Here is a 24,699-nt window from a genome sequence, read left to right as displayed (position 1 = left end):
AATATAAACACTGTGCTATCAGAACATTGCAGTGTTTGTTTGATCATAGCAACATAGGTTGAACCTATGGTGGGAGTTTGGGGCGTGGCTATTTGTTTTTATCAACCAATGGTAGATGGGGGAGGGTTTGGGGAAACCTGTTTATTTTTGTTATTGAAAATCTGTTTGGTGATTCTAGTGTTAAAGAAATGACACACTTTAACATGGTAACACAAAAACCCTTTCAACCAAAGATTAGTTAGTTGTGCTTTGTTGTAGCAAACCATACAAAGGAGAATCATTGTTTTTAAATGTGAAAGAAAACAATATGTGAACAGAATATGTGGCTTCATAGGTTAGCTGTGTATATTCAGATACATTCTAATTCTTTACTTGTTGTAAACAAACAGAACCCCAGGCATTTATTCAGTGGCTAAATTAATGAAAAATAAAGCATCAACAGGCGCAGACATTTCCCAACAGCATAGTTGTAATGAACTTTTCTACTTCCAAGATCGATACTATTAGAGATAAAATTGTAACAATGTCAGCTACAGTATCACATCAGACAGTGCACTATAGATCCCCTAAGGAACAATTCCACTCATTCTCTGCTATTGGAGAGGAAGAATTATAAACTTGTCCAATCATCAAAACCAACATGTATATTAGACCCTATTCCATCTAAGCTACAAAAAGAGGTCCTTCCAGAAGTCATAGATCCTCTTCTGAATATTATTAATTAATCAAAGTCATTAGGATATGTCCCAAAATCCTTCAGATTGTCTGTTACTAAGCCTCTCATTAAAAAAACACAACTTGATCCTAGAGAATGTTAATTACAGACCGATCTCAAATCTCAGTTTCTGTCAAAAATACTAGAAAAGGCAGTATCCTCTCAGCTATGTTCCTTCTTAGAGAGAAATGGTATCTGTGAGGATTTCCAGTCAGGATTTAGACCATAGTACTGAGACTGCCTCTCATCAGAGTTACTAATGGCCTGCTCTTATCATCCGAGCGTGGTTGTTTTTCTCTGTTAGTGCTAGTGGATCTTAGCTGCATTTGACACTATTGACCACAACATTCTTTTGAGTAGACTACAAAATTATGTTGGCATTAGTGGAATTGCATTGGCATGGTTTCAGTTGAAATTTTTATTTAAACATAACACATTGATGTCGAATTTTTGTCCATTTTGTTCTCAATAGTTCGTTATAAAAGCACAGATTGTAAATGTGGTATGGTACAATTATATTTGAGAAATAGAGAAATGTTCTATTTTGATACATATTAATATTTAGTATATTGAACTATTGGTACACTGTAAGGCTCTAGTCATATATTGAAGACTGGGAAAACAGATTTAGAATTTGTATTGTATGACCACTGAATTTTGCCCTCTTATGGAGGTCCCCAAATTTTCTGCCAAAAATGGCATTATTTTCTAAGCATAAACATGCTGTACATTATTATTGACATTTGTCATTAACTCTGAGCTCAACAGTGTAGCTAGATTAAAATCAGGATATCTTTGACTTAATTGAGCATTCTAGATTTCTCCTCTGATTGTTGGCATTGAGTGTGAATATATCACTGCAGCACATTCTTTTGACTGCTCTTATGTCACTCATCTCCGCCTGCTGTAATCTTCCACTGGAGATGAACTGCCTTCTGTTTCCTTGAATAAAAGCCTAGATTTATTCCTGGAAGGATTCCGCTGCCTGTCCTCTGTAAAGCATGCCTGAGACAGCTACTAAATTCATCTTCAGCAAATTTGCCCAACTGGTGGAGTGTTCTCGGGATGAAGAGTCATGTCAAGAACAATTCATTTGCTCAAAAGAACATGAAATGTTCTATTTGGATTCTTTTCAGGTGTATCTGGTCAAATGAAATTCCAGAGACGTGAAAGAGTCATACACAATATATCAAAGGTAATGAGAGACCTTTGATTCAACTTAACCAAGGACATTTACTGTGGTACTTTAATTGCATAATACACACACAATATATATATATACATACACCCACCCACACATATATATGTATACGTACTGTATATATGTATTGAGAACACATTTTATGTTAGTCAGCTTTACAAAAGCAACTCATATACAGGTGCATGATGAGGTTAATCAGAGATTCAGGTGTTTAGTTCAGGTGCTCTGTAGGAAAAGGCCATTTTGTTCAGGAAAACATTTTTCAGTTGCTTCTTCCATGATAAATGAAGCTTTTATATTTATAGTGTTTCTATTTAGAATATAATATATATATATACTTTCAGATTGTCCTGTTATTTATGCAGGAAAGGGTGTATGGTTATTTCAAGAAATAATCCAATTTCATTATTTCAAGATACAAATATGTTATTCTCAAGTGCTCAGTTTTGTTAATGCAGGCAAAGGTTTATACACTTAAATGTTTCCATTCAAAATTATGTATGGTTATTGGGTATGTGTGTGAATATTGATTATACATTTAAACATAAACAGTGAAGTCGAAATGATTGTGCCATAAGTACTTTAATGTAGTATCACACCCCCTACAGGCCACATGACAGAACTGTCAATCAATCAATCAATCAATCAATCAATCTATCTATCTATCTATCTATCTGAGACAAAGTCTTGACACAGTGTGACTTTATTGCATAAAATGGCAATAACATAAATATTTACAACTACTTGACATGAGAATTTATAAAATATTATGTAATTATCATCTAAAATAAACATTTACTGGTCTTTTTTCACAAATCTAAGATGTATAAAAGCAATTTTTTATACAAATACAACGGTCTAAAACGTACACTAAAACATGTTTTAAAAGTAAGATTCTAAAAAATTATTTCATTTATGAACTAATAATAATTTACAAAGCTCTAAGAACGTATAGCTGCATTAAGGGAGAAGTTTGTGCCTCAGTGTCTTTCTCTGTGTCCTCCAGCCATGGCTCTCAGATTCAAACGCTCTTCGTCAGCAGTCAGCCGCCCTGCCAACCGATGGGATGAGAGGAAATCCACTGCATACAGATTTCAACATCAGCTGCCAAACATAATGATCCAGCCCAGAACGTTCCTGAGGGACAGACCGGTTTCAGAGACACTCACTGGCCAGAGGAGGACGCTATGGAGCCGCCATCACCTGCTTCAGTAAACAGCTTCATCTATATTTTCATCACTGTCTCCTCCAAACTCCTCCCCATTGTCAAAGTAGGACATGATGTAATCTGTTTCCTGTTACAAACATACATAGGATTAATTGGCTAAAACTTATACTGAATATTAGTTTAATACAAGTTCACTTCAATCAGTAGCATTTGTGGCATAATATTGATCACCACACTATTTCAATTCATCTGTTGTATTCTAAAAAGGCAAAAATCAAGGCACTTAGAAGAAGTAAATGGGGGACATTTTTTATAGGGTTTAAAAGCAGAAATGTGAAGCTTCTCACTGTAACCCAGATTTTACCCCTTTTTTTGGTAAATAAATGGAGGGACAAGTTGAAATAATAAAATCAATAGAACATTATGCCACATATACTGCCACATATACTACATAATCTGTTATTGTTAACTAAAACCCATTAATTGAAATAAAGAGGAAATGAAATATAAATATTCAATTAAAATTTTAAATGTGGCCTTGGCAACTGACTGGAATAAAATACGTTTTAACTGAAGTGCTAAAATTACTAAAACTGAAATAAAAATAATGCTAACTAATATATATAAAATATAAAATGACAAAAGCACATAACAAAATTACTAAAACTGAAATTAAAATGAAAAATAAAAATAAAACCTAATTCAAAATATAAATAATCGGTAAGACTTTACAATAAGGTTTAATTTGTTAACATTAGCTAACTATATTAGTTAACATGAACTATCAATGAAATTAATCAGAGTTGATGTTAATTTCAACATTTACTAACTATTAAAATCAAAAGTTGTATCTGTTAATATCATTTAATGGACCTAAGCTAACATGAACTAACAATAGTTATATTTTTATTAACTAATGTTAACAAAGATTAATAAATACTGTAACAATTTCTTGCTCTCTGCAAGTTAATGGTAGTTATTGCAGTAACCAATGTTAACTAATGGAACCTTAGTGTAAAATGTTACTGATAAATCCTTGTATTAGAGTATATAAATAATACTAAAATAACTCTGCTGTCAATTGAGCCCATCTTGTATTAAAGCCAGAATATTTAAAGTCAATTGATCAGTTGACCAGAATATTTTATCCAAGTGACTTAAAATGCATTCAAGGTATACATTTAATTAAGATTGTAAATATACAAATTGCAGGTTCATTTTTCCTCTAAACTGAACACCATTTCTTTACATTCCCTGTTGACCTAGAGATCAAACATACTGACTTAATATCACAACAGAAAAGAGTCACTTACATCCTCAAATTCCTCTTCATCATACTCCTCCTCTCCCTCAGCCTCTTCCTCTTCTGGCTTCTTTTTCTGTCCCTCCTCTTCATCAGAACTCCCCTCTTCCTCTTTCTGCTCCAGAGTCTGTATAGAAACACACAGTCTGTCACATTATATATGCAAATGTGTAATAACATAGATTAAAACGCTTTATTTTTGAGTGCACTACACATGAGTGGCACCCGAAACAGGTATTTGTGCACCTCCAGTTTGCGTATGATCTCTTCTTTGTTCACTCGTGGCTGTTTGGTTTGTTTGGGAACTTTGCTTTCTGCAACCATATAAGCAAAACCGAGTTTGTGACAGTGGAAATGACATCAGCAACATCCTCCCATAATAACATCAACTCATTGATCACAGCTACTCTGAAAAAAGACACAGAAGAACTCAAAATAATCTTGTCTCTCGTTTCTTGGTGACACATGCTCTTCAAGCCTAAACTTTCATCCCTCTCTCATCTCCTCTTTCTCTCTATCCTTTCATTTTGGAGATGTGTGCGCAGCGCGGCTGAGAGCCGTCTCTCTGATTTCCCCAGAGACACCGATGAGTCAGAGAGCGAAGCGCAGACCTGCCGGTGCGGCTCGTCTTTACACACTCATTCATGAGCACATCAGCCTCACCTGCTCCCTTATCTGGGCTTTAAAAAAACGCATGCTTCCAGGACTGGGCATCACTGCTCGACTGCAGCATAACACAGTGTCCAGTATTAGAGCGTAAGAGCCAGTTAACAGCATCAGACACACTCACTCTCAGGGTCTCTCAGGGGTCTCTTCTCCCTCACGCGCAGCTCCTTCGGAAAACGCCTCCAATCTAAAACACAAATGGATGTAGAGGATCACACAAGTGTGAAGAGACTGTTGATATTGTTAACTAAAAGTATTGAAAACATCTTTAATTGAAATTAAGCTGAAAAAAATCTATAAATATTAAATAAAAAATTAAACTAAATGAAATTTATGTGATATGTGGCCAAGTATGGTGACCCATACTCGGAATTGGTGCTCTGCATTTATCCCATCCAAAGTGCACAGTCACACACACAGTAGTGAACACACACACCCAGAGCAATGGGCAGCCATTTTTGCTGCAGCGCCCGGGGAGCAGTTGGGGGTTCGGTGGCTTCCTCAAGCACATTCACTCCCCCCACCTACAATCCCTGCCGGTACGAGACTCGAACCCACAACCTTTGAGTTACAAGTCCGACTCTCTAACCATTAGGCCATGACTTCCCCACTTCCCCTCAAAATGTTGACTAACTGAAATAAGATTATACAATGTATTTTTGGCTATTGCTACAAATATATCCCAGCGACTTAAGACTGGTTTTGTGCTCCAGGGTCACATTTATGAATTCACTTTCATTGTAAGTATCTTACTGTAACCCAGGTATTTCCCTTTTTTGGTAAATAAAAGGAGGGGCATATTGAAATTAATTTTTGTGTGAATCAACATTATGCCAGTAAGTAATAAGACTAAAATAAAAATAAATTAAAGCTATTTAGAAATATTTTCTAAACATAAACACTTAAAAAATGTCAAAAGCACATAAATGCAACAAAATTACAAGAAAATAAACTGAAATTAAAATGGAAACTGTAAAATCTAAAAATAAAAGCTAATTTAAAATATTATTAAAAACTAAAATGATATATAAATAATTCTAAAATAGCACTGAAGTGAATCGCTGAGATAAAAAATCACTCACCTGGTTTCCATTCCAGACTGTTGTCAGAGGTTTCAATTTTCTGGTATTTGTCAGAATAACGCTCCACATCTGTCAAGAGGACAAAATAACTTCAAATTGCTAATCACACATTGCTATAGAAAGGGGTATTTACACTTATTGTGAATATTTGCCTTGAATTTATAAATTACAGTCTGAAACTTGGAATACAAATATCTGTTTCAAAAACACTGTTTTGCCTTCCTACAGTCCAGGATGTCTTAATGATGCCAGAGCTCATCCTTCACCCTGTGCTGACCTTTTTTGGGTGCAGCGGGACGGATGTAAAACGGGAGCGTCTTCATGGCTCCTCTGAACTCCTGTTTGAGTGCCAGCATGTACTCGGCCTCCTCACCTGTCTGCAGGGGCACCGGCTTCTGGTCCAAGGGCTGAAACATCAAACAAATGTCAGGAGGGACAGCTGATACACATCTGGCTAGTATCAGGGGTCAAACAAACACCTGCAGGGACAGTTAACTCTCCACTAAATGAAATGTTCATATAAATGAGCTTTTAATAAGGGATATCTGATAGATATATGTTTTGCTTATGATAAATAACTTCACTATTCAATTTTTGCAGCGACTTCATCACATTGCTTCAATAATGTCTTAACAACCACTTTTTATCTTAATAACAGTATTTTTTAATAATTTTAAACTTGCACTTATGTTTGTAAAAATGTTTTGATAGTGCTATTTTTAATTTATTTGTATTTTTTTTTTTACTTGTGCTATCTTTCTTTAAAGGATTAGTTCACTTCCAGAATAAAAATTTCCTGATAGCTCATGTCTTTCTTTCTTCAGTCGCAAAGAAATGAAGGTTTTTGAGGAAAACATACCAGGATTTTTCTCCATATAGTGGACTTCAATGGTGGCCAACGGTTGAAGGTCCAATTGCAGTTTCAATGCAGGATCATAGGGCTCTACACGATCCCAGCCGAGGAATAAGGGTCTTATCCAACGATAGGATAGGTCATTTTCTTTAAAATAAATAAATACATTTATTTATTTATCGACTTCACGCATTGTTTTTTTATTTTATTGAAATATTCACATTCAACATTTTACATTAGCCAGGGGGTGAAGACAAGGAAAAAACTAAAACAAAAAAACGAATTAAATAAAAACATGGAATTGCTTGCATGCATTAATACACTTAACAGCTCTCTTGTTTATCAGATTATAAATAGATTTTAGGTGTTGTTTAACTTCTGATTTCAAAATGAAAAATAATGGTTTATAATCAGCATACTTGCATTTATGTATACTAAACTTTGCTAACAAAAGTAACAAATTAATCAAATAAAATTCCTTATGAAATGATATGTTGTAAGTGAAAAACCCAACTTCACGCATTATGTAGTCACGTTGGAAAGATCACGCGTGACGTAGGCGGAAGCACCGACCCAGTGTTTACAAAGCGAACGTGCAAAGAAAGTCAAGCACCCTTTAAAAAAAGTTAAAACAACGATGTTGGTAAATTTTGAAGTTGGAGGAGAAAATGAGATGGAGTTTTTTGCCCTACTCTACCTTTCTGAACCAGAGTACACAGACGAAGAGCTAACCGTGCGTGGCCTTTCCAATGTGATTGCATAATGCGTGAATTTGCAGACGCACATCGTGCATTTGTGGTTAAAAAGTATATACATTTTTATTTTTTTTAGAAAATGACCCTTATTCCTCGGCTGGGATCGTGAAGCTGCATTGAAATGCCAATTTGACCTTCAGCCCGTTGGCCACCATCGAAGTCGACCTTAATTTCTTTGCGACTAAAGACAGAAAGACATGAACATCTTGGATGTAAATTATCAGGACATTTTTATTCTGGAAGTGAACAAATTCTTTAAAATAAATGCCACTTTAATAATTCGTTGTGATGACATTCAGACATTTTTTGTATTTGTTTTACAGTTTTTGGGGCCACTCTACATCTGACAGTTGAACAGGAGAGGATGTCATTAGCTGAGGTTTCTGTAGCTCCAACAGTAGCGCATGATGCCAGCAACGCCAAAGTCCTGGGTTCGACTCTCAAGTAATGCGAGTACAATGAATACAATATAAGTCGCTTAGGATAAAATCGTCTGCCAAGTGCATTGATGTAATGTAATATGATGAGTATCAGTCCGATGAGGCTTTATTCTATCTTGAAACACTCACAGGGAATAGAGGGGTCGGCTGGACGGAGGATGGAGGGAGACTTTCTCCTTTACCGATCCCAACAATCTCCACAGAGAAAGTGCGGTGCCCTCTGCCCCTTCCTGCCATTATCTGAGACACAATCACCACATATCACATTATTAACAGATTTATTTATTTCATTTCAATCATATGACTCACGCAGTTCAATTCCGCTACAAAAATAGACATTTAGACCAAACTGATGTAAATATTTTTCACCATTTACTAAATATATATGTGATGTGTATTTTTTTTTATTATGTATTTGTTTAAACCGAAATGTAATATTTAAACGCCTCGTTCACTCACAGACAAAGTTCCGCCCAAATCCCTCTCTATTTAAAACTTAATTTCATTGTGCAAAGCATTTATTGGATAATCCGTAAATATTACACGCAGTTGGTTTTCATGGAAATTCAGATTTTACTGATGTAGAACTGAGCAGTAAAATCACCCGCCAAACATCTGCACATTTGTTTTCGCCCGCTGCTGAAAATGTTCCTGCCAGAAACGAGCGCGCGTTCACTTATGGTTCCGCTTCTGTCTGCTGTTAAATTGAATTAATCCTAAATAAAGTGAGTCATGCAGAACTAGCAAATAAATAATAATCAAAAAGGTTTATTTGAACTGCTCTGATGGAGGATCAAATGCAAAAATATGATTTTTAAAATGTATATTATGTCCCAAGGGATGATTTGTATTAAAACTAAAAAAATAAATAATAAATAAATCAATAAATAAATTATTACGTTTGAAACTGTGATCTAAAATTTTGTAATTATTTACTATGAAACTTGGTGAAATTGCTTTTTTTCATCCGAAAACTATGACTGTCCCACGGTCAAATCATTTCAATCATATGACTCACGCAGTTCAATTCCGCTACAAAAATAGACATTTAGACCAAACTGATGTAAATATTTTTCACCATTTACTAAATATATATGTGATGTGTATTTTTTTTTATTATGTATTTGTTTAAACCGAAATGTAATATTTAAACGCCTCGTTCACTCACAGACAAAGTTCCGCCCAAATCCCTCTCTATTTAAAACTTAATTTCATTGTGCAAAGCATTTATTGGATAATCCGTAAATATTACACGCAGTTGGTTTTCATGGAAATTCAGATTTTACTGATGTAGAACTGAGCAGTAAAATCACCCGCCAAACATCTGCACATTTGTTTTCGCCCGCTGCTGAAAATGTTCCTGCCAGAAACGAGCGCGCGTTCACTTATGGTTCCGCTTCTGTCTGCTGTTAAATTGAATTAATCCTAAATAAAGTGAGTCATGCTGAACTAACAAATAAATAATAATCAAAAAGGTTTATTTGAACTTCTCTGATGGAGGATCAAATGCAAAAATATGATTTTTAAAATGTATATTATGTCCCAAGGGATGATAATAAATAATAAATAAATAATAAATAAATCAATAAATAAATTATTACGTTTGAAACTGTGATCTAAAATTTTGTAATTATTTACTATGAAACTTGGTGAAATTGCTTTTTTTCATCCGAAAACTATGACTGTCCCACGGTTAAATGTAATTTAATTAAATTAACAGTTTGCCTCATTATAAAGTTTTCTCAAAAGTTAGTGTACAAAAGTTAAACACACAAGCGTCGGGGAAGATCATGATTGATTTGACATGTAATGTGTAAAGAAAAATGAGGGTGAATATTTTATTGTGCATCAAGCTATAATTTTGTCAAATTGTGAAGAAAAAGTGTGAAAATATTATTTAAATGTTTAAAATGTCATTTTAGAATAGTATCAAACACAAACATTCCCATCACATATCAAATATTTATGACATTTCAGAAAAATCACACAATTCTGTGATGCATGTGTGTCCATGATTTGACTTTGTTACAGACAAAAGTTATAAAATAATGAGAGTGAAAAAAAAGTTGTTGTTTTTTAAGTTTAAATTTTCTAAAAGTCCAAAAGCACCCATAATTTATCACTGCAGTTCCATTCCCATCTGTTCAGATGAAGCTGCTCACAGCACTGAAATGCTTTTCTGGAAAACCTGAGAACAGTTGAAATTCAACTAAATCTGCATTTGTTAAAAAAAGAGAAAAATAATGAAAGGAAAACTAACCGTGATATTGCTGACTCACAGCCTCCCCCGTCAAAATCAGAAAATATGTGTGAGTATGAGAGACAGAAATTAGGCATGTGCTGATTTTAATAAGGTAATCTCATTTAAACAAAACATAACATAAAACATTAATTGAAGTATTGGGACATAACATTCAAACTATAATTTAAATCTAAACACGGAGAGCAAGAGTACATTCACTACTATAACCTCTCTCTCTCTCTCTCTCTCTCCTGCAGCATGTGCATGTCACCGTGGGAACGCTTCTGTCGGAATCCACTGAATCAGTTGCCATAGAAACTGTGTTCAATAATAGCTATAGTCACTTAATTAGTATTTATGCAGTCTGAGAATTGTTTCACACCCCCTGCTTTCTTGCAAAGAGGGCCTTGATATATATTTAGCCCCCCAAAAAAGAAAAAAAAGTCAAGCAAAAATCCAGATTTATGTTGAGGGAGAATATGCTCCTCTGTAAATGTGTGTTAAGTGCATTTTAGCTTAAACGTTAAATTGACCTAATACACGCTGTCTTTACTTTGCAAAGCCGGCATAGAGGCTGCATACATGCATTTACACAGATTGCGCAAGTATGTTATTAAAGTACTTCAAAAATTAAATTCTGAATATAGAACATTCTCTGTCATGACAACAACAGGCTGCACCAATGCATCATTTACATTCATCACTGGATGCTTGAATTGTTTCACACCCCCTGCTTTCTTGCAGAGAGGGCCTTGATATATATTTAGCCCCAAAAAAAGAAAAAAAAAAGTCAAGCAAAAATCCAGATTTATGTTGAGGGAGAATATGCTCCTCTGTAAATGTGTGTTAAGTGCATTTTAGCTTAAACGTTAAATTGACCTAATACACGCTGTCTTTACTTTGCAAAGCCGGCATAGAGGCTGCATACATGCATTTACACAGATTGCGCAAGTATGTTATTAAAGTACTTCAAAAATTAAATTCTGAATATAGAACATTCTCTGTCATGACAACAACAGGCTGCACCAATGCATCATTTACATTCATCACTGGATGCTTAAGTGGGTCAAGGCTGGCATATTTTATATTTTGCATGGGTTTAATGCACCATTGCGTCTTTACGCAGAATTTAGAGCAGGCACAGAGCCTGCTCAGAGCAGCCTTAACTTGGCTATGTAAAGCATACACACATTGCTTAAATGTTATCATGCATCAAATCACAACAAGCTAAATTTTGTCTATTTCTTAGACAAAACTGTTATTATTATTATTATTATTATTAATAATGTAAACTCATTTAAATGTTCTGCATCAAATTCTCTACATCTACTTGTGAGAAACAGCACACTATGGCACACAAATGCAGGGGTGCATAAAAAAATCAGCGAATCATACAATGATAAACTTAAAATGATCAAAGAATTGAAATAATCGGATAAGTTTCCCCCTAGTGGAAAGCAGAGATGGTCATGTGCATGTGAACAGTCAGTAAGTCCGTCAGTCAGTGTTTGCTCGGTGAAGCTGGACCTCAGTGCGTCTGTGCGTGATCGTGGGAGCCTCGCATCAGCTCACTGCCCACTCCACGCCCCCGCAGAGTCTCCCAAACTCTCGGTCGCAGGAGGAGAGGTGATGTGGGGGATCAGCAGACAGCAGCTGGATTCTCATGCTAAAATCAGCCGCTCTGATGGAGTGAAGACAGCAGATACACGGTGAGACTCTGTCAAGATACTCTCCTGCAAATGTTGCTTTCAAAATGCTCGTCATGTTTAAGAGAACATTTATTATTATTTAATTTTAATTTTGTATTATTCTCAACTGAGCGTGGTCTTAATTCAGCAGACTTCAGTCCTTCATATTGAAGCGATATCTTAATATTCCCTTGCACGGTCTTTCTTATTATTTACATTGCAAACTACTATTTTCGAGTCTTTCGATGTTGCGAAGCATGCTAGCGATTTTCTGTTGGCATGTGCGCTGATCAGAAATGGTTGCTGGCTACTTATTTTAGGTGTGAGTTGTTGAAGCTAAAAGCAAATGTTTTATTGGAGGAACGATGTGCATTGGAGGAACAGCTGTTCATGAGGCTTTATGAGCGTTCGTTGCGAATTCATGCGCCGCAGTTCGGATTCTCAGTTGCACTGAATGTCTGCTGGCATTTCCTTAAGACGCTTCTTAAAAAGATCTCTGAAGATTTGCTGGATGTCTAAAGTAGACGATTTAAGACTGATATTAATGCTGCTGTGATATCGTTTTCTCACTTCACAAAAACTGAAAAATGAAAATATGAGCGTTTATGTGGTGATTGGTGCACGTTTGCTCTAACAGAGGCTTGAAGTGTGTGTCTGCTGTTTGGAAGTTCATTTGTGGACACTGAAGCTTTGCGTCAGGCAGAGAGCTGACGTGAATAGACACCAATTTTGATGCTTCAAGACTAAAAATAGTCCTGAGCTGAAGATATTTGCAGCTGGCGCTGTGAATCGAGTCTGTAACGCATCAAAATCGGTATCTGCTCCGTTTTGCGAATGACATTCAGCACCGCGGACAGCGACACATAATCAGCATTTTCTCGTTTGATTTGAGTAGCTAATATTTCCACTTGCAGAATCAAAACATGATAATTGTTGCTGTTTGCTTTCTTACCTGGTTATATTAGAAGGAAATAATACCATTGTACTGCAATGAACATGCTGCTGACAGGGTTTTTGAACATAGCAATGGCAATGCCATGTTTTTGGACATGTACCATGGTAATCTTGGAGTTTATTGAACCACCATGGTGTACACCATGCCACATACATTCTTTTAGTACATAAGGTATGTAGAAGAATCTCACTAAAAATACAAAAACATGCCCCAGTCATACTTCACTCCACAAAATAAATTGTATTTTGCATATAGAAAATGAAGCCTATTTTTAGAACGATTTGGATTATTGATTTTCTTGAAAGTTAAGTACATTTTACATCCCAGTTCTCATTATTGTAGTATAAAATACTTAGTTATTAATACCATGTGAAAAAAGGTGTTAAGTATTTATTCATAATGCTAGTAGATTATTTGTTGCACAATTAGTTTTTTACAATAAAATAAAATAATTGAACAATAAGTTTACTGTACGACAAACTTTTTTATTCATCATACTAGTAGATTATTTGTTGCATCATCTTTATTTTTTATTAAATTACCTTTTTTTCTTTGAAAAAAGCATTGTATAACAATTTTTTACTGTAAGACAGTAAAAATATTTTACAGTATTGAAAAATATTAAGGAAAAGTAATTGGAACAGTAAGAGAGACATAATCCGATGCATTGAATTAGCTTATTTGTCCTAAAACAATATCACAATGGAAAAAAACAAATGTAAGGATCCTAAACGCATGATGTATCCCCTATATGTTGGACAGTATATGAATCATCGGATTTCTGCATTGATCACATGAAGTTTCTTTCCTGTCTGCATAAAACCTTATTTTATTTCTGACATCTACAGTTCGAGGGCAGAGAAGAATACATTGGTATGTGGTTGTGTGCATTTATGTGAAAGGAGGCATACAGATTGCTCTCGAAATGGAGAATTCGTTCTCAGCTCTGTAAATCACTGAACACTCAGTCTAGTCGAGTCAAGTGGTTTAGTTGTCATTCATCTCATTACAGACCAAGTGTAGAAGAAAAATGAACTTGGCATGACATGTGTGGCATTGAAAATGGCAGCAGGACCTAAACATGCCACAGTAAACAATACGGAATAAATGCACGGCAGTTCAGAGGACGTGTCAGGAACGCTTAGGACATTTAGTATGAAGGAGATAATCTCATTGCCCCTCTGCAGGATGGTTCTCTTTGAAGCTGCCAAAATGAGTGATGAATTGCCTCAGCGGTTCTGATACGACTGGGTCAAAGGGTCATCGGTGCACCACTGATGGATGCTGTTCCCTCAGCTGCTGTAAAAGTGATTGCACCTGCCTCGATCCGTGTGATCTAATGAGGCAAACAGCGGCTCAAAGGCACCATGGCACTCTCGGTGGGTCGATAACGCTTGACTGCGCAGCCCCTTCTGGTCACGGGCCCCCTCGCGCAACCTCAGATGTAGCCTTGAGTCACACATTGCTGTTACGTAAAACAGAAAGCCAGGGGGTGGGAGCTCTCAGAGGCGTGAGAATGAAGACATGATATTAATTTCCATCATCTGTTGGGAAAGCATAAAGAATTAGATACAATTTGTCCCGACAAGACAGCTCGGTATGTCGCCTCCCTCCTCTGGTGCGGCGCTGAAATCCAGACCCTCTGCAAGTGCTATTCAACATGCTGCAAAATTGGCAAGTTTATTTTGGTCATGTCGAATGGCTCTCCACTACGCTGATGTGTACACACTCAAAGATCCATAGGGAATTCTGGGAAGGGCAAAGGCTTTGTTCAGATGGCACATAAATCCGATTTATCTGTCAGATTCAATCTTTGGACTGTCTGCTTCTCTGTCATTTTTCAAGTGATTAAAATTGGATGCGTTCCTTCAAATAGCGTAGGCAATATCTGATATATTTACACATACACCAAATATTGACTGGTCATCCTGACATCCTTCAATACATAACGGATGCTCTAAAACCTAGAAAGCTGTCTACAGTCTAGAACTGTGTATCTAAACTGAAATGAAACACACAAAATAAACTGCACTTTGGTTCATGACACATGTTCATGTTTGCTTAATATCATGACACATTGTGAGTTTCACTGTGAGACTGAATACTTGACCAAAGTTAAGGGAAACATGAGGAATGTTTTACACAGACTTATGATTAAGCAAAGACCACCTGTGAATTATGATCACAGACAAGAGCAATAGAATTAAACTTCAAAATAAAGGTCTTGACATTAACATTCATGCATTTGGCCGATGCTTTTATCCTTAGCGACTTACAATATGGAGCATAAGCAGTTTGTCACAGAGCCAACAATATTAGCAGTATACAAAGTCATGCAGCGTCCTCAGCATAACTAGAACAAAAGCCCTGGCTGATGTCCTTAAAGGGATAGTTCACTCAGAAATAAAAATTCATCATCATTTATTCACCCTTATGTCGTTCCAAACCTATATGACCTTCTTTCTGTATGCTGGAATTTTTTTTTGAAGAATGTTGGGGTCCAAACTATATTAGATATACTGACTTTCATTGTACGGACCACAATAAATAAATAAAATAAAATAAAATAAATAAACTGAGACATTTTTCTAAATATGTTCTATAGAAAAAGTAGTACAGGTTTTAAATGAGGTTGGGTAAGGGGCGTTTAAATGACACCGTTTTCAACAAAAAATGTAAAACTTTTTGTGTTTTGGCCATTCATTTACACAACAATGGCGTTTTGGGGGCCTTTAAATGCAAACCTTTGAAAACAGATTTCAAAGTGCAAGTTTTTGAATACCGTTATTGTCTCCGTGAAAACTAAAAAAAACGCAAATTTGTAAAAACTGTGCTTCAGCACATGTCTATTACGTGTTCAGTCTACTGTATATGAATGCATATGTGAGCAGGTGAGTGTTTCTTTACAAAGTGACATCGCCAACTACTGACCTGGCATGCATAATACAGCTTTTTTTTAGCTGTTTTCACAGATATGTTTGAATTGGGATTGTTTTGACAACGTTGTCATCTAAACATTTCAAAAATGCAAAGTAAAAGCTTTTCCATTTCTTGTACATCGTTGTCATGTAAACGTACCGTAAATGAAGACCCCCCCTCCCTTTCCTTTTTTCCCCCTTTAATTCTCTCTAGACTGGTGCATTTAGAACAGGCTGGTCACAATGCACATGTCAGGTCAGGATACAAGGAGGCCTGTGGGTTTCAGCAGGATGATCTCCTGAGAGACAATGCCTGCCACATCTCTCTAGTGAGTCTATCATGGAGATGAGTCACCCATGCTGCCCCGTGTGTGTGAAACAGGAGATTAACCTCACCGTCTCAAATCCTGGAGACCCCAGTCTCTTAAAGATGGATTTTTTTGTGATTACATTTTCAAAGAACAGTTCTTTTCTTCCTGTTCCTCTCCACCCCCCATAATCAGTATGCAAAAACAGCATTCCTATTGCTATTCTGGGCTGAGCTGGCTCAGAAATCACAGAGAATTCCTTAAGAAGGCAGGCAGGAGGAGCAGCTCGGGGTGTGTTGGTGTGATTCAGGAGGATATGAATTCTACACAGCTTGTACACACTCTTGACGTTTCCAATGTTCTTCACATCGCTACCGAGAGCACTGAGACACTTCTTCTTGGGGACTGGTCGATTTTGGGGATGGTTGTTGAAGCCAAATTAAAATATAATGTACATATAAAAAGGTTTAAAAGAAAAATTAATTTTTCCATCCTCAGGCCGTCTCTTTTAAACCACAGATCCTGGCATATGCAGATGATATAGGCAATGTTTAGTAAAACAGCACTGGGTGCAGCACAGGAAACATCACTTCCTAGAGACTGAACATATGGTTAGGAATCCATACTATACAAGTCAAATGAATTATAGTTATTATTAAAAAAAAGTATTTTTAAATAATTGTGCTGTTTTTATATATCAGTTATTTAAAGCCTATCAAAGTACAGTTAAAATTCAGTGTAAAGAATGTTAATTTATTAGGCAATACATTTTATTATATACTGCATATACACTACTGTTCAAAGGTTTGGGGTTGGTAAGGTTTAGTTTATCTATTTGATCAGAAATAGTATTGTATGGATGCAAAGATGAATCTTCAGTAGCCATTACTCCAGTCTTCAGTGTCACATGATCCTTCAGAAATCAATCTAATATGCTGATTTGCTGCCCAAGCAACACCTATTATTACCAATGTTGAAAACAGTTGCTGCTTTATATTTCTGTAAAAACTGTGATGCATTTTTTTCAGGGTTCTTTGATAAATTTGTTAAACATTATAATTGTCTATACCGTATTTTTTAAAATCAATTTAGTGCATCCTTGCTAAATAAAATTATGAATTTCTTTTTTAAAAATTTACTGACCCCAAACATTTGAATGGTAGTGTACATACATTGTAGTGGGCTGTTATATGTGTTGTTCTGGGCCAGCATAGGTCTCTGCTTTATATCACCAGTGCTCAGGAGCACAGCGAGAGGAAGACCATTTGGAATAAATCATACAAATTATATATGAAAGAATAAAGGTCTCACTGCCTTCAGTTAATCAGACTGTGAAGGATTAAGAACATAAATAGCAAGAAAATACAGTATAACATCTTAGTTTTGACCTTGTGCAGATAATAACTCTCTTAACGTCACCAGCATCCATAGCTGAACCTCCCTGACAACCCTCCGTGACGATACATGATCGACCGCCAACTTACAGTGGGTACGGAAAGTATTCAGACCCCCTTAAATTTTTCACTCTTTGTTATATTGCAGCCATTTGCTAAAATCATTTAAGTTAATTTTTTTTCCTCATTGGCATGTTAATAATGCTATTATTGGACTGGATGCCCTCCTGCCACACCCCCTGTCGTTTGCTCTAATCATCTTACCAAGATAGTTAGTGTAAGATCTAATGGCCCTACGTTCCATATAGCTCATGCATTGCACAATGGGAAGGTTTCTGGTTGAGGGTGAATGTGCATGGGATATTTTAGGTATGGAGTTTTTATTGGTCTTAAAATTATGATGTTTCACACTATCACTAGCTTGCACAACATTTTTTTTTTCAGTCCAAAAAACATCCTGTACTGTCAAGAAAAATTGTTAAACATTGGAAATATGGTTTATTTGTCATACCGTGCAATTGCAATACATCAGATAACAAATGAAAAATAATTTCGAACAACATCATTTTTGTGTTAGTAAATGCCTGGTATCTGTGTGATGAATGCATGCCATAAATCATTTGTAGGTTTGCAGAGCTGACTGAGCTTGTCACATGTCTTGATGCTCTTTCCACCACTCAGGAATTCAATTTTCTTTTCTTTACTGCACTGCCATTATCATCTCTCTCCTGCCTTCATTACCGAAAAGATGGAGAGAAGACTGTGTTAAAGAGTAGAGGGTAGTACAGAGTGTCAATCCACAAGACACTGTGTTCAGAACACAACCGAGTAAGACGGCAACACCTTACAATAAGGCTGTATACATTAACTTTAGTTAATGCATTGGGTACATAGTTAAGTGTTACTAGTGACACAGTATGGAGAAATTAGAGAGTTTTGTGTGCTGTGGATTATGAAGTTTTGAATCTGATCAAAATAATGTGCTTTTAGATTTCAGACTTTGTTTGATTGATTTGAGTTGTGCACCATTTAGAACTGAATTGAGAATTCCTGTTACAGTGTTTCTCAGTCGCTTTGGTGCATTTCTCAGATCAGAAATTAAATTCTCAAAACTACTTGTTCAACCTTCACATCATCTAGTCACTTGTGCACATCATAAAAGCAGTTTCTCATTCTTTTGAACAAGTTGCGATTGCTTTGGTACATTCATGCAACTGATTATGTATATTTGTCTGTGGTTTCCTACATTATCAGTTGCTAATGTCATGTTACTCAAAATGTATTATATAGTTCTTTTTGCAAGTCTTACCAATCAAAACATCTAGTCATTAGTTATCGTAGCAATTAAATGCAAAATGGTTGATCTAGTTGTCATAAACTGTCAAGCATATTTTTTCTACACATTCCTATTAGAATTTTTGTAAATTTGCCATGAATTGTGAAGGTGAATCTTGACTTTCACTAATGAAGAGAATGTAGATCAACCAATTATAAATCAGTTCTCTGAAATAGCTCAAAGGTGCGTCTCACCTTGACACTATTTTCCTAATTAATGCTGTTCAGTTGCTTTGACACAATCTGTATTGTTAAAAGCGCTATATACATAAAGGTGACTTGACTTGACTTGACTCATGAATCTTCAATTGGAAAGCATATAGACAGAGGACAACACAAGAGTTACAAATTCTGACAATGGATGAACATCTAGGAAATTATCAGGATCAACAGCTGAGAGGAAGAATAGGGGTAAGGATGCATGGTGGAAGGGTACAGAGGCAAAACAGAGGAAGAGGCAGAAGAGGCCAAGGACGTAGGTGCATATCAGATGAAATAAGGGCCACTATTGTGGACCATGTTGTCAGTCATGGCTTACAATGGCTGAGGTGGGTTTCCTGTGTTTGCCTTTCTAATTTTGTATTTTCACCTTTGTACCCATATTTATTTTTTTTCTATATCGCAATGAGAGTGTACTGTGAATCCTATCCAGTCTCTTTCAATACCTCACATACAGTAGTGTGTAAATTTGTACTTTTGAAATGGATATATGGCATGCAGAAGAAGTGCAGCCTTCTGCATTTCAATACAGTAACTGCCATCCAAACTGTTGCCATAGTTTACATCAGGTAATACAAACAGAGTGCAGTTATCTTGTTTGTGAACAATGACACAAGGACTTTTCATTCTGATGGCACTGATATGTTCATTGACAAATACTTACTTTTGAGAGATGAACTAAAGATTTTGAGTAAGTTACAGTCTTTTACAGGTAATCCGTTGTGTGGTGCTGATTGTACAAATTGTTCTGAGAAATGTACATACTTCTTTGCAAATATTAAGGATGATTCGAGAAATGCACCAAAGCAACTGAGAAAAACTGTAAATTCCAGTTAAATTCCTGAATTTCAACTAAATTTACTTTGAGGTAGCAAACAGGATGCATAATTGCCCTTGAATGTAATATTTTTTTTAGTGTTAACTAGAAAAGCAAAGTTTGTCAAATATTTAAATGTTGGCTTGACAAAGCCTCATTTGAAAGGATAGATAGATAGAAAGACAGACAGACTGACTGACTGACTGACTGATTGACTGAATTTGTGGAAACTTGGTGTCAGATCAGTGTCTGTGATTTTGGAGTTGGAAGTGCTCTTTAGCAATAGTCAAATGTCAAACAACCCCCATGATAAACCACTTTTATTTGTTTTCATTCCAGGTTTGCCAGAGTCTGAGCCAGGATGTCCCAACAGTGCTGAGGCCGGAGGAGGAGAGGGGTTCTGGGATTTTAGCGGTGGAGAGCGAGACATCATGGGGGATGGAGGGCTCTTGCACACGGAGGGGAATGCCCTTCTGAAGGCAGTGTTCCAAGGCAAACTCCGCCTCGCTCGCCTCCTCCTGGAGGGCGGAGCCTATATCAATGAAGGGAACGAGCGAGGGGAGACGCCCGTCATAGCTGCCTGTCTGGCGGGGTACGATGATCCGCAGACCCGGCAGAGAATGGTGCGGTACCTGCTTGAGAAGGGAGCAGACCCAAACATCCCTGACAAATCGGGTCGGACCGCCCTGATGCATGCGTGTGCAGAACAGGCAGGCAAAGAGGTGGTGTCACTGCTGCTGGAAAACGGCGCCGATCCCAGCTTGAAAGATTACTCCGGGGCCTCGTCACTCGTACACGCCATCAATAGGGGTGACAGGGACACTCTCCAGGTCCTGCTGGATGCCTGCAAAGCCAAAGGTAAAGAGGTAATCATAATTACTACCGATACATCCCCCTCTGGCACTAAAAAGACCAAACAATACCTGAACTCCCCACCTTCTCCGGCTATAGTGGACAAGCTCTCCCCTGCTTGCATGTCTCCGTCTGAGGTGGAGATCCATACCTCTGGCTCTGCCCCTGGGGAGGAGGAGGAAGGTATCTTCAGCTTCGCCGTGACTTCAGCACTCCCACTACCCTCCAGCAGACCACAAGGGGAGAGGAGACCAACGCCCCGTAAGCTTCTGAAAAGACTAAACTCTGAACCATGGGGCCTGGTGGCTCCTTCTGTACTTGCTGAGAGAGCGGAGCGGATAGAGGGCGATTTAGCAGAGGAGGACAAGTTGGTTTCGGAGATGAATGGGGTGACAATTTCTGGTCCAGGCAGACCTCTCCTGTCCCGAAGGCACAGTATTGAGACCCATGACCCATCTTCTCCAAAGCTGATGGACCGGACCTGTTCGGAAGACTGTGCAGCACTGTGTGGCTCTTCCTGGGCGGATAAAGTCCATCAGCACCAGTCATTGTATCGTCGAAACACGGCCCCTGAGACTCAGGACAGTGTGGCTCAGGCACCGACAGGAATCCGTGGCTTGCCACACCCCAAACTCACCCGCATGGAACACTACGAGTCGGACACCCACCTGTGCCCTGCCTCCATTCCTGGATCTCCAGATTCTGGACGTGTCTCAGTGGAGCGCCGCAAGTACAATGCCTCTCCCTTGTCGCTGCTCACCAGCTCTTCTCGAGAGTCTCTGGAGAGCATTCCCAACTCGGTGTCTCCTATCCCAATGCGGCGGCGTCCAACAGGACTGTTGGAACGGCGGGGATCAGGCACTCTCCTTTTGGACCACATCTCCCACACAAGACCTGGGTTCCTTCCTCCTCTCAACATCAACCCTCAGCGACCCATTCCTGATATCCGAGCCAACGGAAAGCCCACTTCTCCCGTTCACTCAGGTAGTAAGATCCTGCTGCCGGTTGCGCCATCGTCCCCAAAACGTGGACCAGATTTCAAGATGAAGAAGAAACTGATGAGACGACACTCGATGCAGACAGAGCAGATGAAGCAGCTTTCGACTTTCCGGGAAATCCTCACAGAAAAGGTGATGGAGATGAATGGAGATTGAGGGCAAGAGAGAAGGAGAATGAGAGAGAGTCAGAGCCGGCCGAGAGTTTTCATCACTGGGTTCATCTACATCTTCTTTGAGGCAAACCTTCTCTGGTCCAGTTCAGCTCCTTTAGAACTTAATACATACATCAAAAATATGCATTGTGGAGACAAATCCATCTTCAAATCCAGACAATTAAAGAGAAAACAGTCATTCAAGATCATAAAAGGGATCAGTTATTCCAAATTTGGAGACCCTTCTAATGTTATTTAGGATTATTCCTTGATCATCGAGAATGCTTGAAGATGGACACATTAGTGTCAGTGGAAGTGCTGTTGGTGTTTGAAATTGCTGCAACCCTGATAAAACCTCACAGATTTTGTGCTCTACAGGTTTCTCTTAAGTGTTAGCGCTGTTATGGCTATCAGCCTTCTTATTGTTGTGCACTGTCAGAAAAAAAAAGCAAAAATTGTACCTTTAGGGTGTACAGCTGCTTGTTGATGGGGCAGTACCCTTAAAAGGATTTAATACTTATTATATTTAATACCAATTTATACTTTATCTACCCTTAAAATGTGTGTATTTGTACCTTAGAATAGTAATATATACACTTAAGATACTACTATGCATCTTTTGGGGGTAAATAAGGTACAAAGATGACCCAATAAGGGTACAAGCTGTTGCATACCTAAAGGCACAATTTTTGCATGTTTTTTTTTGTGATGATCCTGTGGAATAATTGGGTTAATACTCTTAATATTCCTTTGGTAACAACATCAAGTGTAGTTCAAAACTCTAAAATTAATTTCTTCAGCCATTACAGTACAGCTAAATTGATTCAATATTTTCATTCAAATGTGAATTGAATTTAAAGTTGATCATTTACTTACTTGTAAATAATAGTGCTCAACTCTTTTTAATGCGATATTTATTTCTGCGTGGTTGTTTTGGACTGAAGGTTCGGAATTGTAGTCCTTGAAGGACTTTTAATTTGGCAATGACAAGCTTCCTGATTTTTTCCCACGGGATGTACAATATAGATTATCGGAGATGTCTGACTGCTAAATATTCCTGTAACAAATGATAGCGTTAGATGATGAACACATTTCTGAAGAACATTTTATTGCGTTATGAAAGTGCAATAAAATACTACAGGAATCAATTAACATAAAAACCATTTAAAAAGCTATATGACTAAAAACATAATTGTACCAGTTAAACATACTGCATGTTTCAGGGCTTTTGGATGGGTCTTTTATCTTTCTTAAAGTCTGCTAAGTGATACAAAATAAGTGAAGTGCAATTCTTGAAACTCAAAATCCCAAAGAAACTCTACAAAGCCCATCCAAAACCACATAGATCCACCCTGACCAGACTCAGTGGATGGGAGAGAGAAACCCCTCGCATAACGCACACTCCCTCTGGAGACACAGAACACAGATATTGTGTACATACTGTACAGAGTACAATTGTGTCTCACGTTTGAACGTGCAATATTCTGTGCTGCCTCAGCACTGATTTCATATTATTATCGTGAATGTGATCAATCACTTGGACGTGTGTCTGTGGTAACATGCTGCGGTAAATAGTTCAAGACGAGCTAGGAGCTCAGTTTACATTCAGAGGAGGAATCTCTGCACAAAATACATGAGAATCAATTTCCCTAAAGAGCTGCAGTGCACAGTGTGTCCATGTCAAACAAATAGTTCAACTCAAGCTTATGATGTGAGTGAATTTAGTGCTTCTGCTTTGAGATGTTCTACACTTGATGTGAATTAAACTTGGTGTACTTGAAATGTATCATGAAAACAAAAAGAGGAATATTTTTTTATGCCTGTAGGGTTTTATTCTTGTTGTTTTTTATTTTTATTGAAACAAATTTTAATGTTTAATACCGAATTGTTGGTGGTGCAGTTTCACTTTGACGTAGCTTTTGTGTTCCAGGATGTTTGTAGGAAATAATATATGAGCAGCCGGAGCTCAATGGTTACAGCAATCTTCCTGAAAACGATCGCGATAAAACCCAACCGGCTCCTGTTAAACCGACGGACTGAAATCCAGATCTCTGTCTACTTAGCTCTTTGTTATCCTGATGCGATTACGAGAATCTTGGCACTTTGCTGTGTATTCATTGATTTCAGCGATTCTCCTCTTTTCATTTAACACACAAGCGAGATAACTGGGAGTTTGATTTGTTTCTAAATGTTTGTATCTAAATATCTCCATTATTTCTGACCTGCTGTACAAAAACATCCATTTAAATGAGTTGGAATTGTGTTCAAGTGTACCTGAAAAGATGTTAATAGTGTAAAGGGTGTTTTAGGTGCTGTACACAATGGACCTCCATCTGTGCTATTCTGTCGTTGGGTAGTTTGAGCCTACACTAACGTCTCTGTTCTGCTCTCCATTCACATAGAAGGGTTACAGTTACACTATCAATGCATCATTTAATGGATTATGGATGAACTATTTCTTGTTATTTGGTATGTTTAGTGTGATACACAGGTCAAATGTAGTAAACCAAATCATTTTAAAAAGTATTAAATTATTTAAAACTAAAAAAATCCCTGTTGTGCTACTTCTCTGAGGCGATCATTTTCTTCAAGAGCTTTTATCTGCTTTGAATAAATGCAAGACTGAATCACCAATTTA

General features: G+C 37.3%; 2 protein-coding genes across 4 annotated transcripts; one reads left to right on the top strand and one right to left on the bottom strand.

The window, feature by feature from the left end:
* Window positions 1-2,490: 2,490 nt before the first annotated feature.
* On the bottom strand, window positions 2,491-9,530 carry LOC107592290 (DNA-directed RNA polymerase III subunit RPC7-like). 3 transcript variants are annotated; one of them, XM_016281743.1, is made up of 8 exons: window positions 9,352-9,530; window positions 8,313-8,423; window positions 6,413-6,542; window positions 6,136-6,204; window positions 5,178-5,240; window positions 4,634-4,701; window positions 4,398-4,514; window positions 2,491-3,211 (listed from the first exon to the last, which is right to left on the bottom strand). In XM_016281743.1, exons 2-8 carry the CDS (start codon window positions 8,418-8,420, stop codon window positions 3,125-3,127), a joined length of 642 nt encoding a protein of 213 aa, XP_016137229.1. In that variant the 5' UTR covers window positions 8,421-8,423; window positions 9,352-9,530; the 3' UTR covers window positions 2,491-3,124. The 3 variants fall into 3 exon arrangements, with proteins under 3 accessions (XP_016137229.1, XP_016137239.1, XP_016137221.1); XM_016281753.1 differs by lacking the exon at window positions 9,352-9,530 and adding an exon at window positions 8,788-8,845; XM_016281735.1 differs by lacking the exon at window positions 9,352-9,530 and adding an exon at window positions 8,643-8,832.
* A 2,367-nt stretch (window positions 9,531-11,897) lies between these two features.
* On the top strand, window positions 11,898-23,907 carry LOC107592270 (ankyrin repeat domain-containing protein 34A-like). The gene is made up of 2 exons (XM_016281694.1): window positions 11,898-12,134; window positions 20,399-23,907. Exon 2 carries the CDS (start codon window positions 20,491-20,493, stop codon window positions 22,063-22,065), a length of 1,575 nt encoding a protein of 524 aa, XP_016137180.1. The 5' UTR covers window positions 11,898-12,134; window positions 20,399-20,490; the 3' UTR covers window positions 22,066-23,907.
* The last annotated feature ends 792 nt before the right edge of the window (window positions 23,908-24,699 follow it).

The sequence above is a fragment of the Sinocyclocheilus grahami genome, unplaced genomic scaffold, assembly GCF_001515645.1.
Source record: "Sinocyclocheilus grahami isolate Dianchi unplaced genomic scaffold, SAMN03320097.WGS_v1.1 scaffold9.1, whole genome shotgun sequence".
Taxonomy (NCBI): domain Eukaryota; kingdom Metazoa; phylum Chordata; class Actinopteri; order Cypriniformes; family Cyprinidae; genus Sinocyclocheilus; species Sinocyclocheilus grahami.
This window is presented reverse-complemented; position numbering and strand designations above follow the sequence as displayed.

Excerpts from the sequence above, each read along its gene's own strand:
- LOC107592290 (XM_016281743.1), bottom strand. The coding sequence starts at position 8,420 with ATGGCAGGAAGGGGCAGAGGGCACCGCACTTTCTCTGTGGAGATTGTT. Across the intron at positions 5,241-6,135 it reads CAGTCTGGAATGGAAACCAG|ATTGGAGGCGTTTTCCGAAG; the intron begins GTGAGTGATTTT and ends TTTGTGTTTTAG. Across the intron at positions 4,515-4,633 it reads AGATCATACGCAAACTGGAG|ACTCTGGAGCAGAAAGAGGA; the intron begins GTGCACAAATAC and ends GTTTCTATACAG.
- LOC107592270 (XM_016281694.1), top strand. The coding sequence starts at position 20,491 with ATGGGGGATGGAGGGCTCTTGCACACGGAGGGGAATGCCCTTCTGAAG.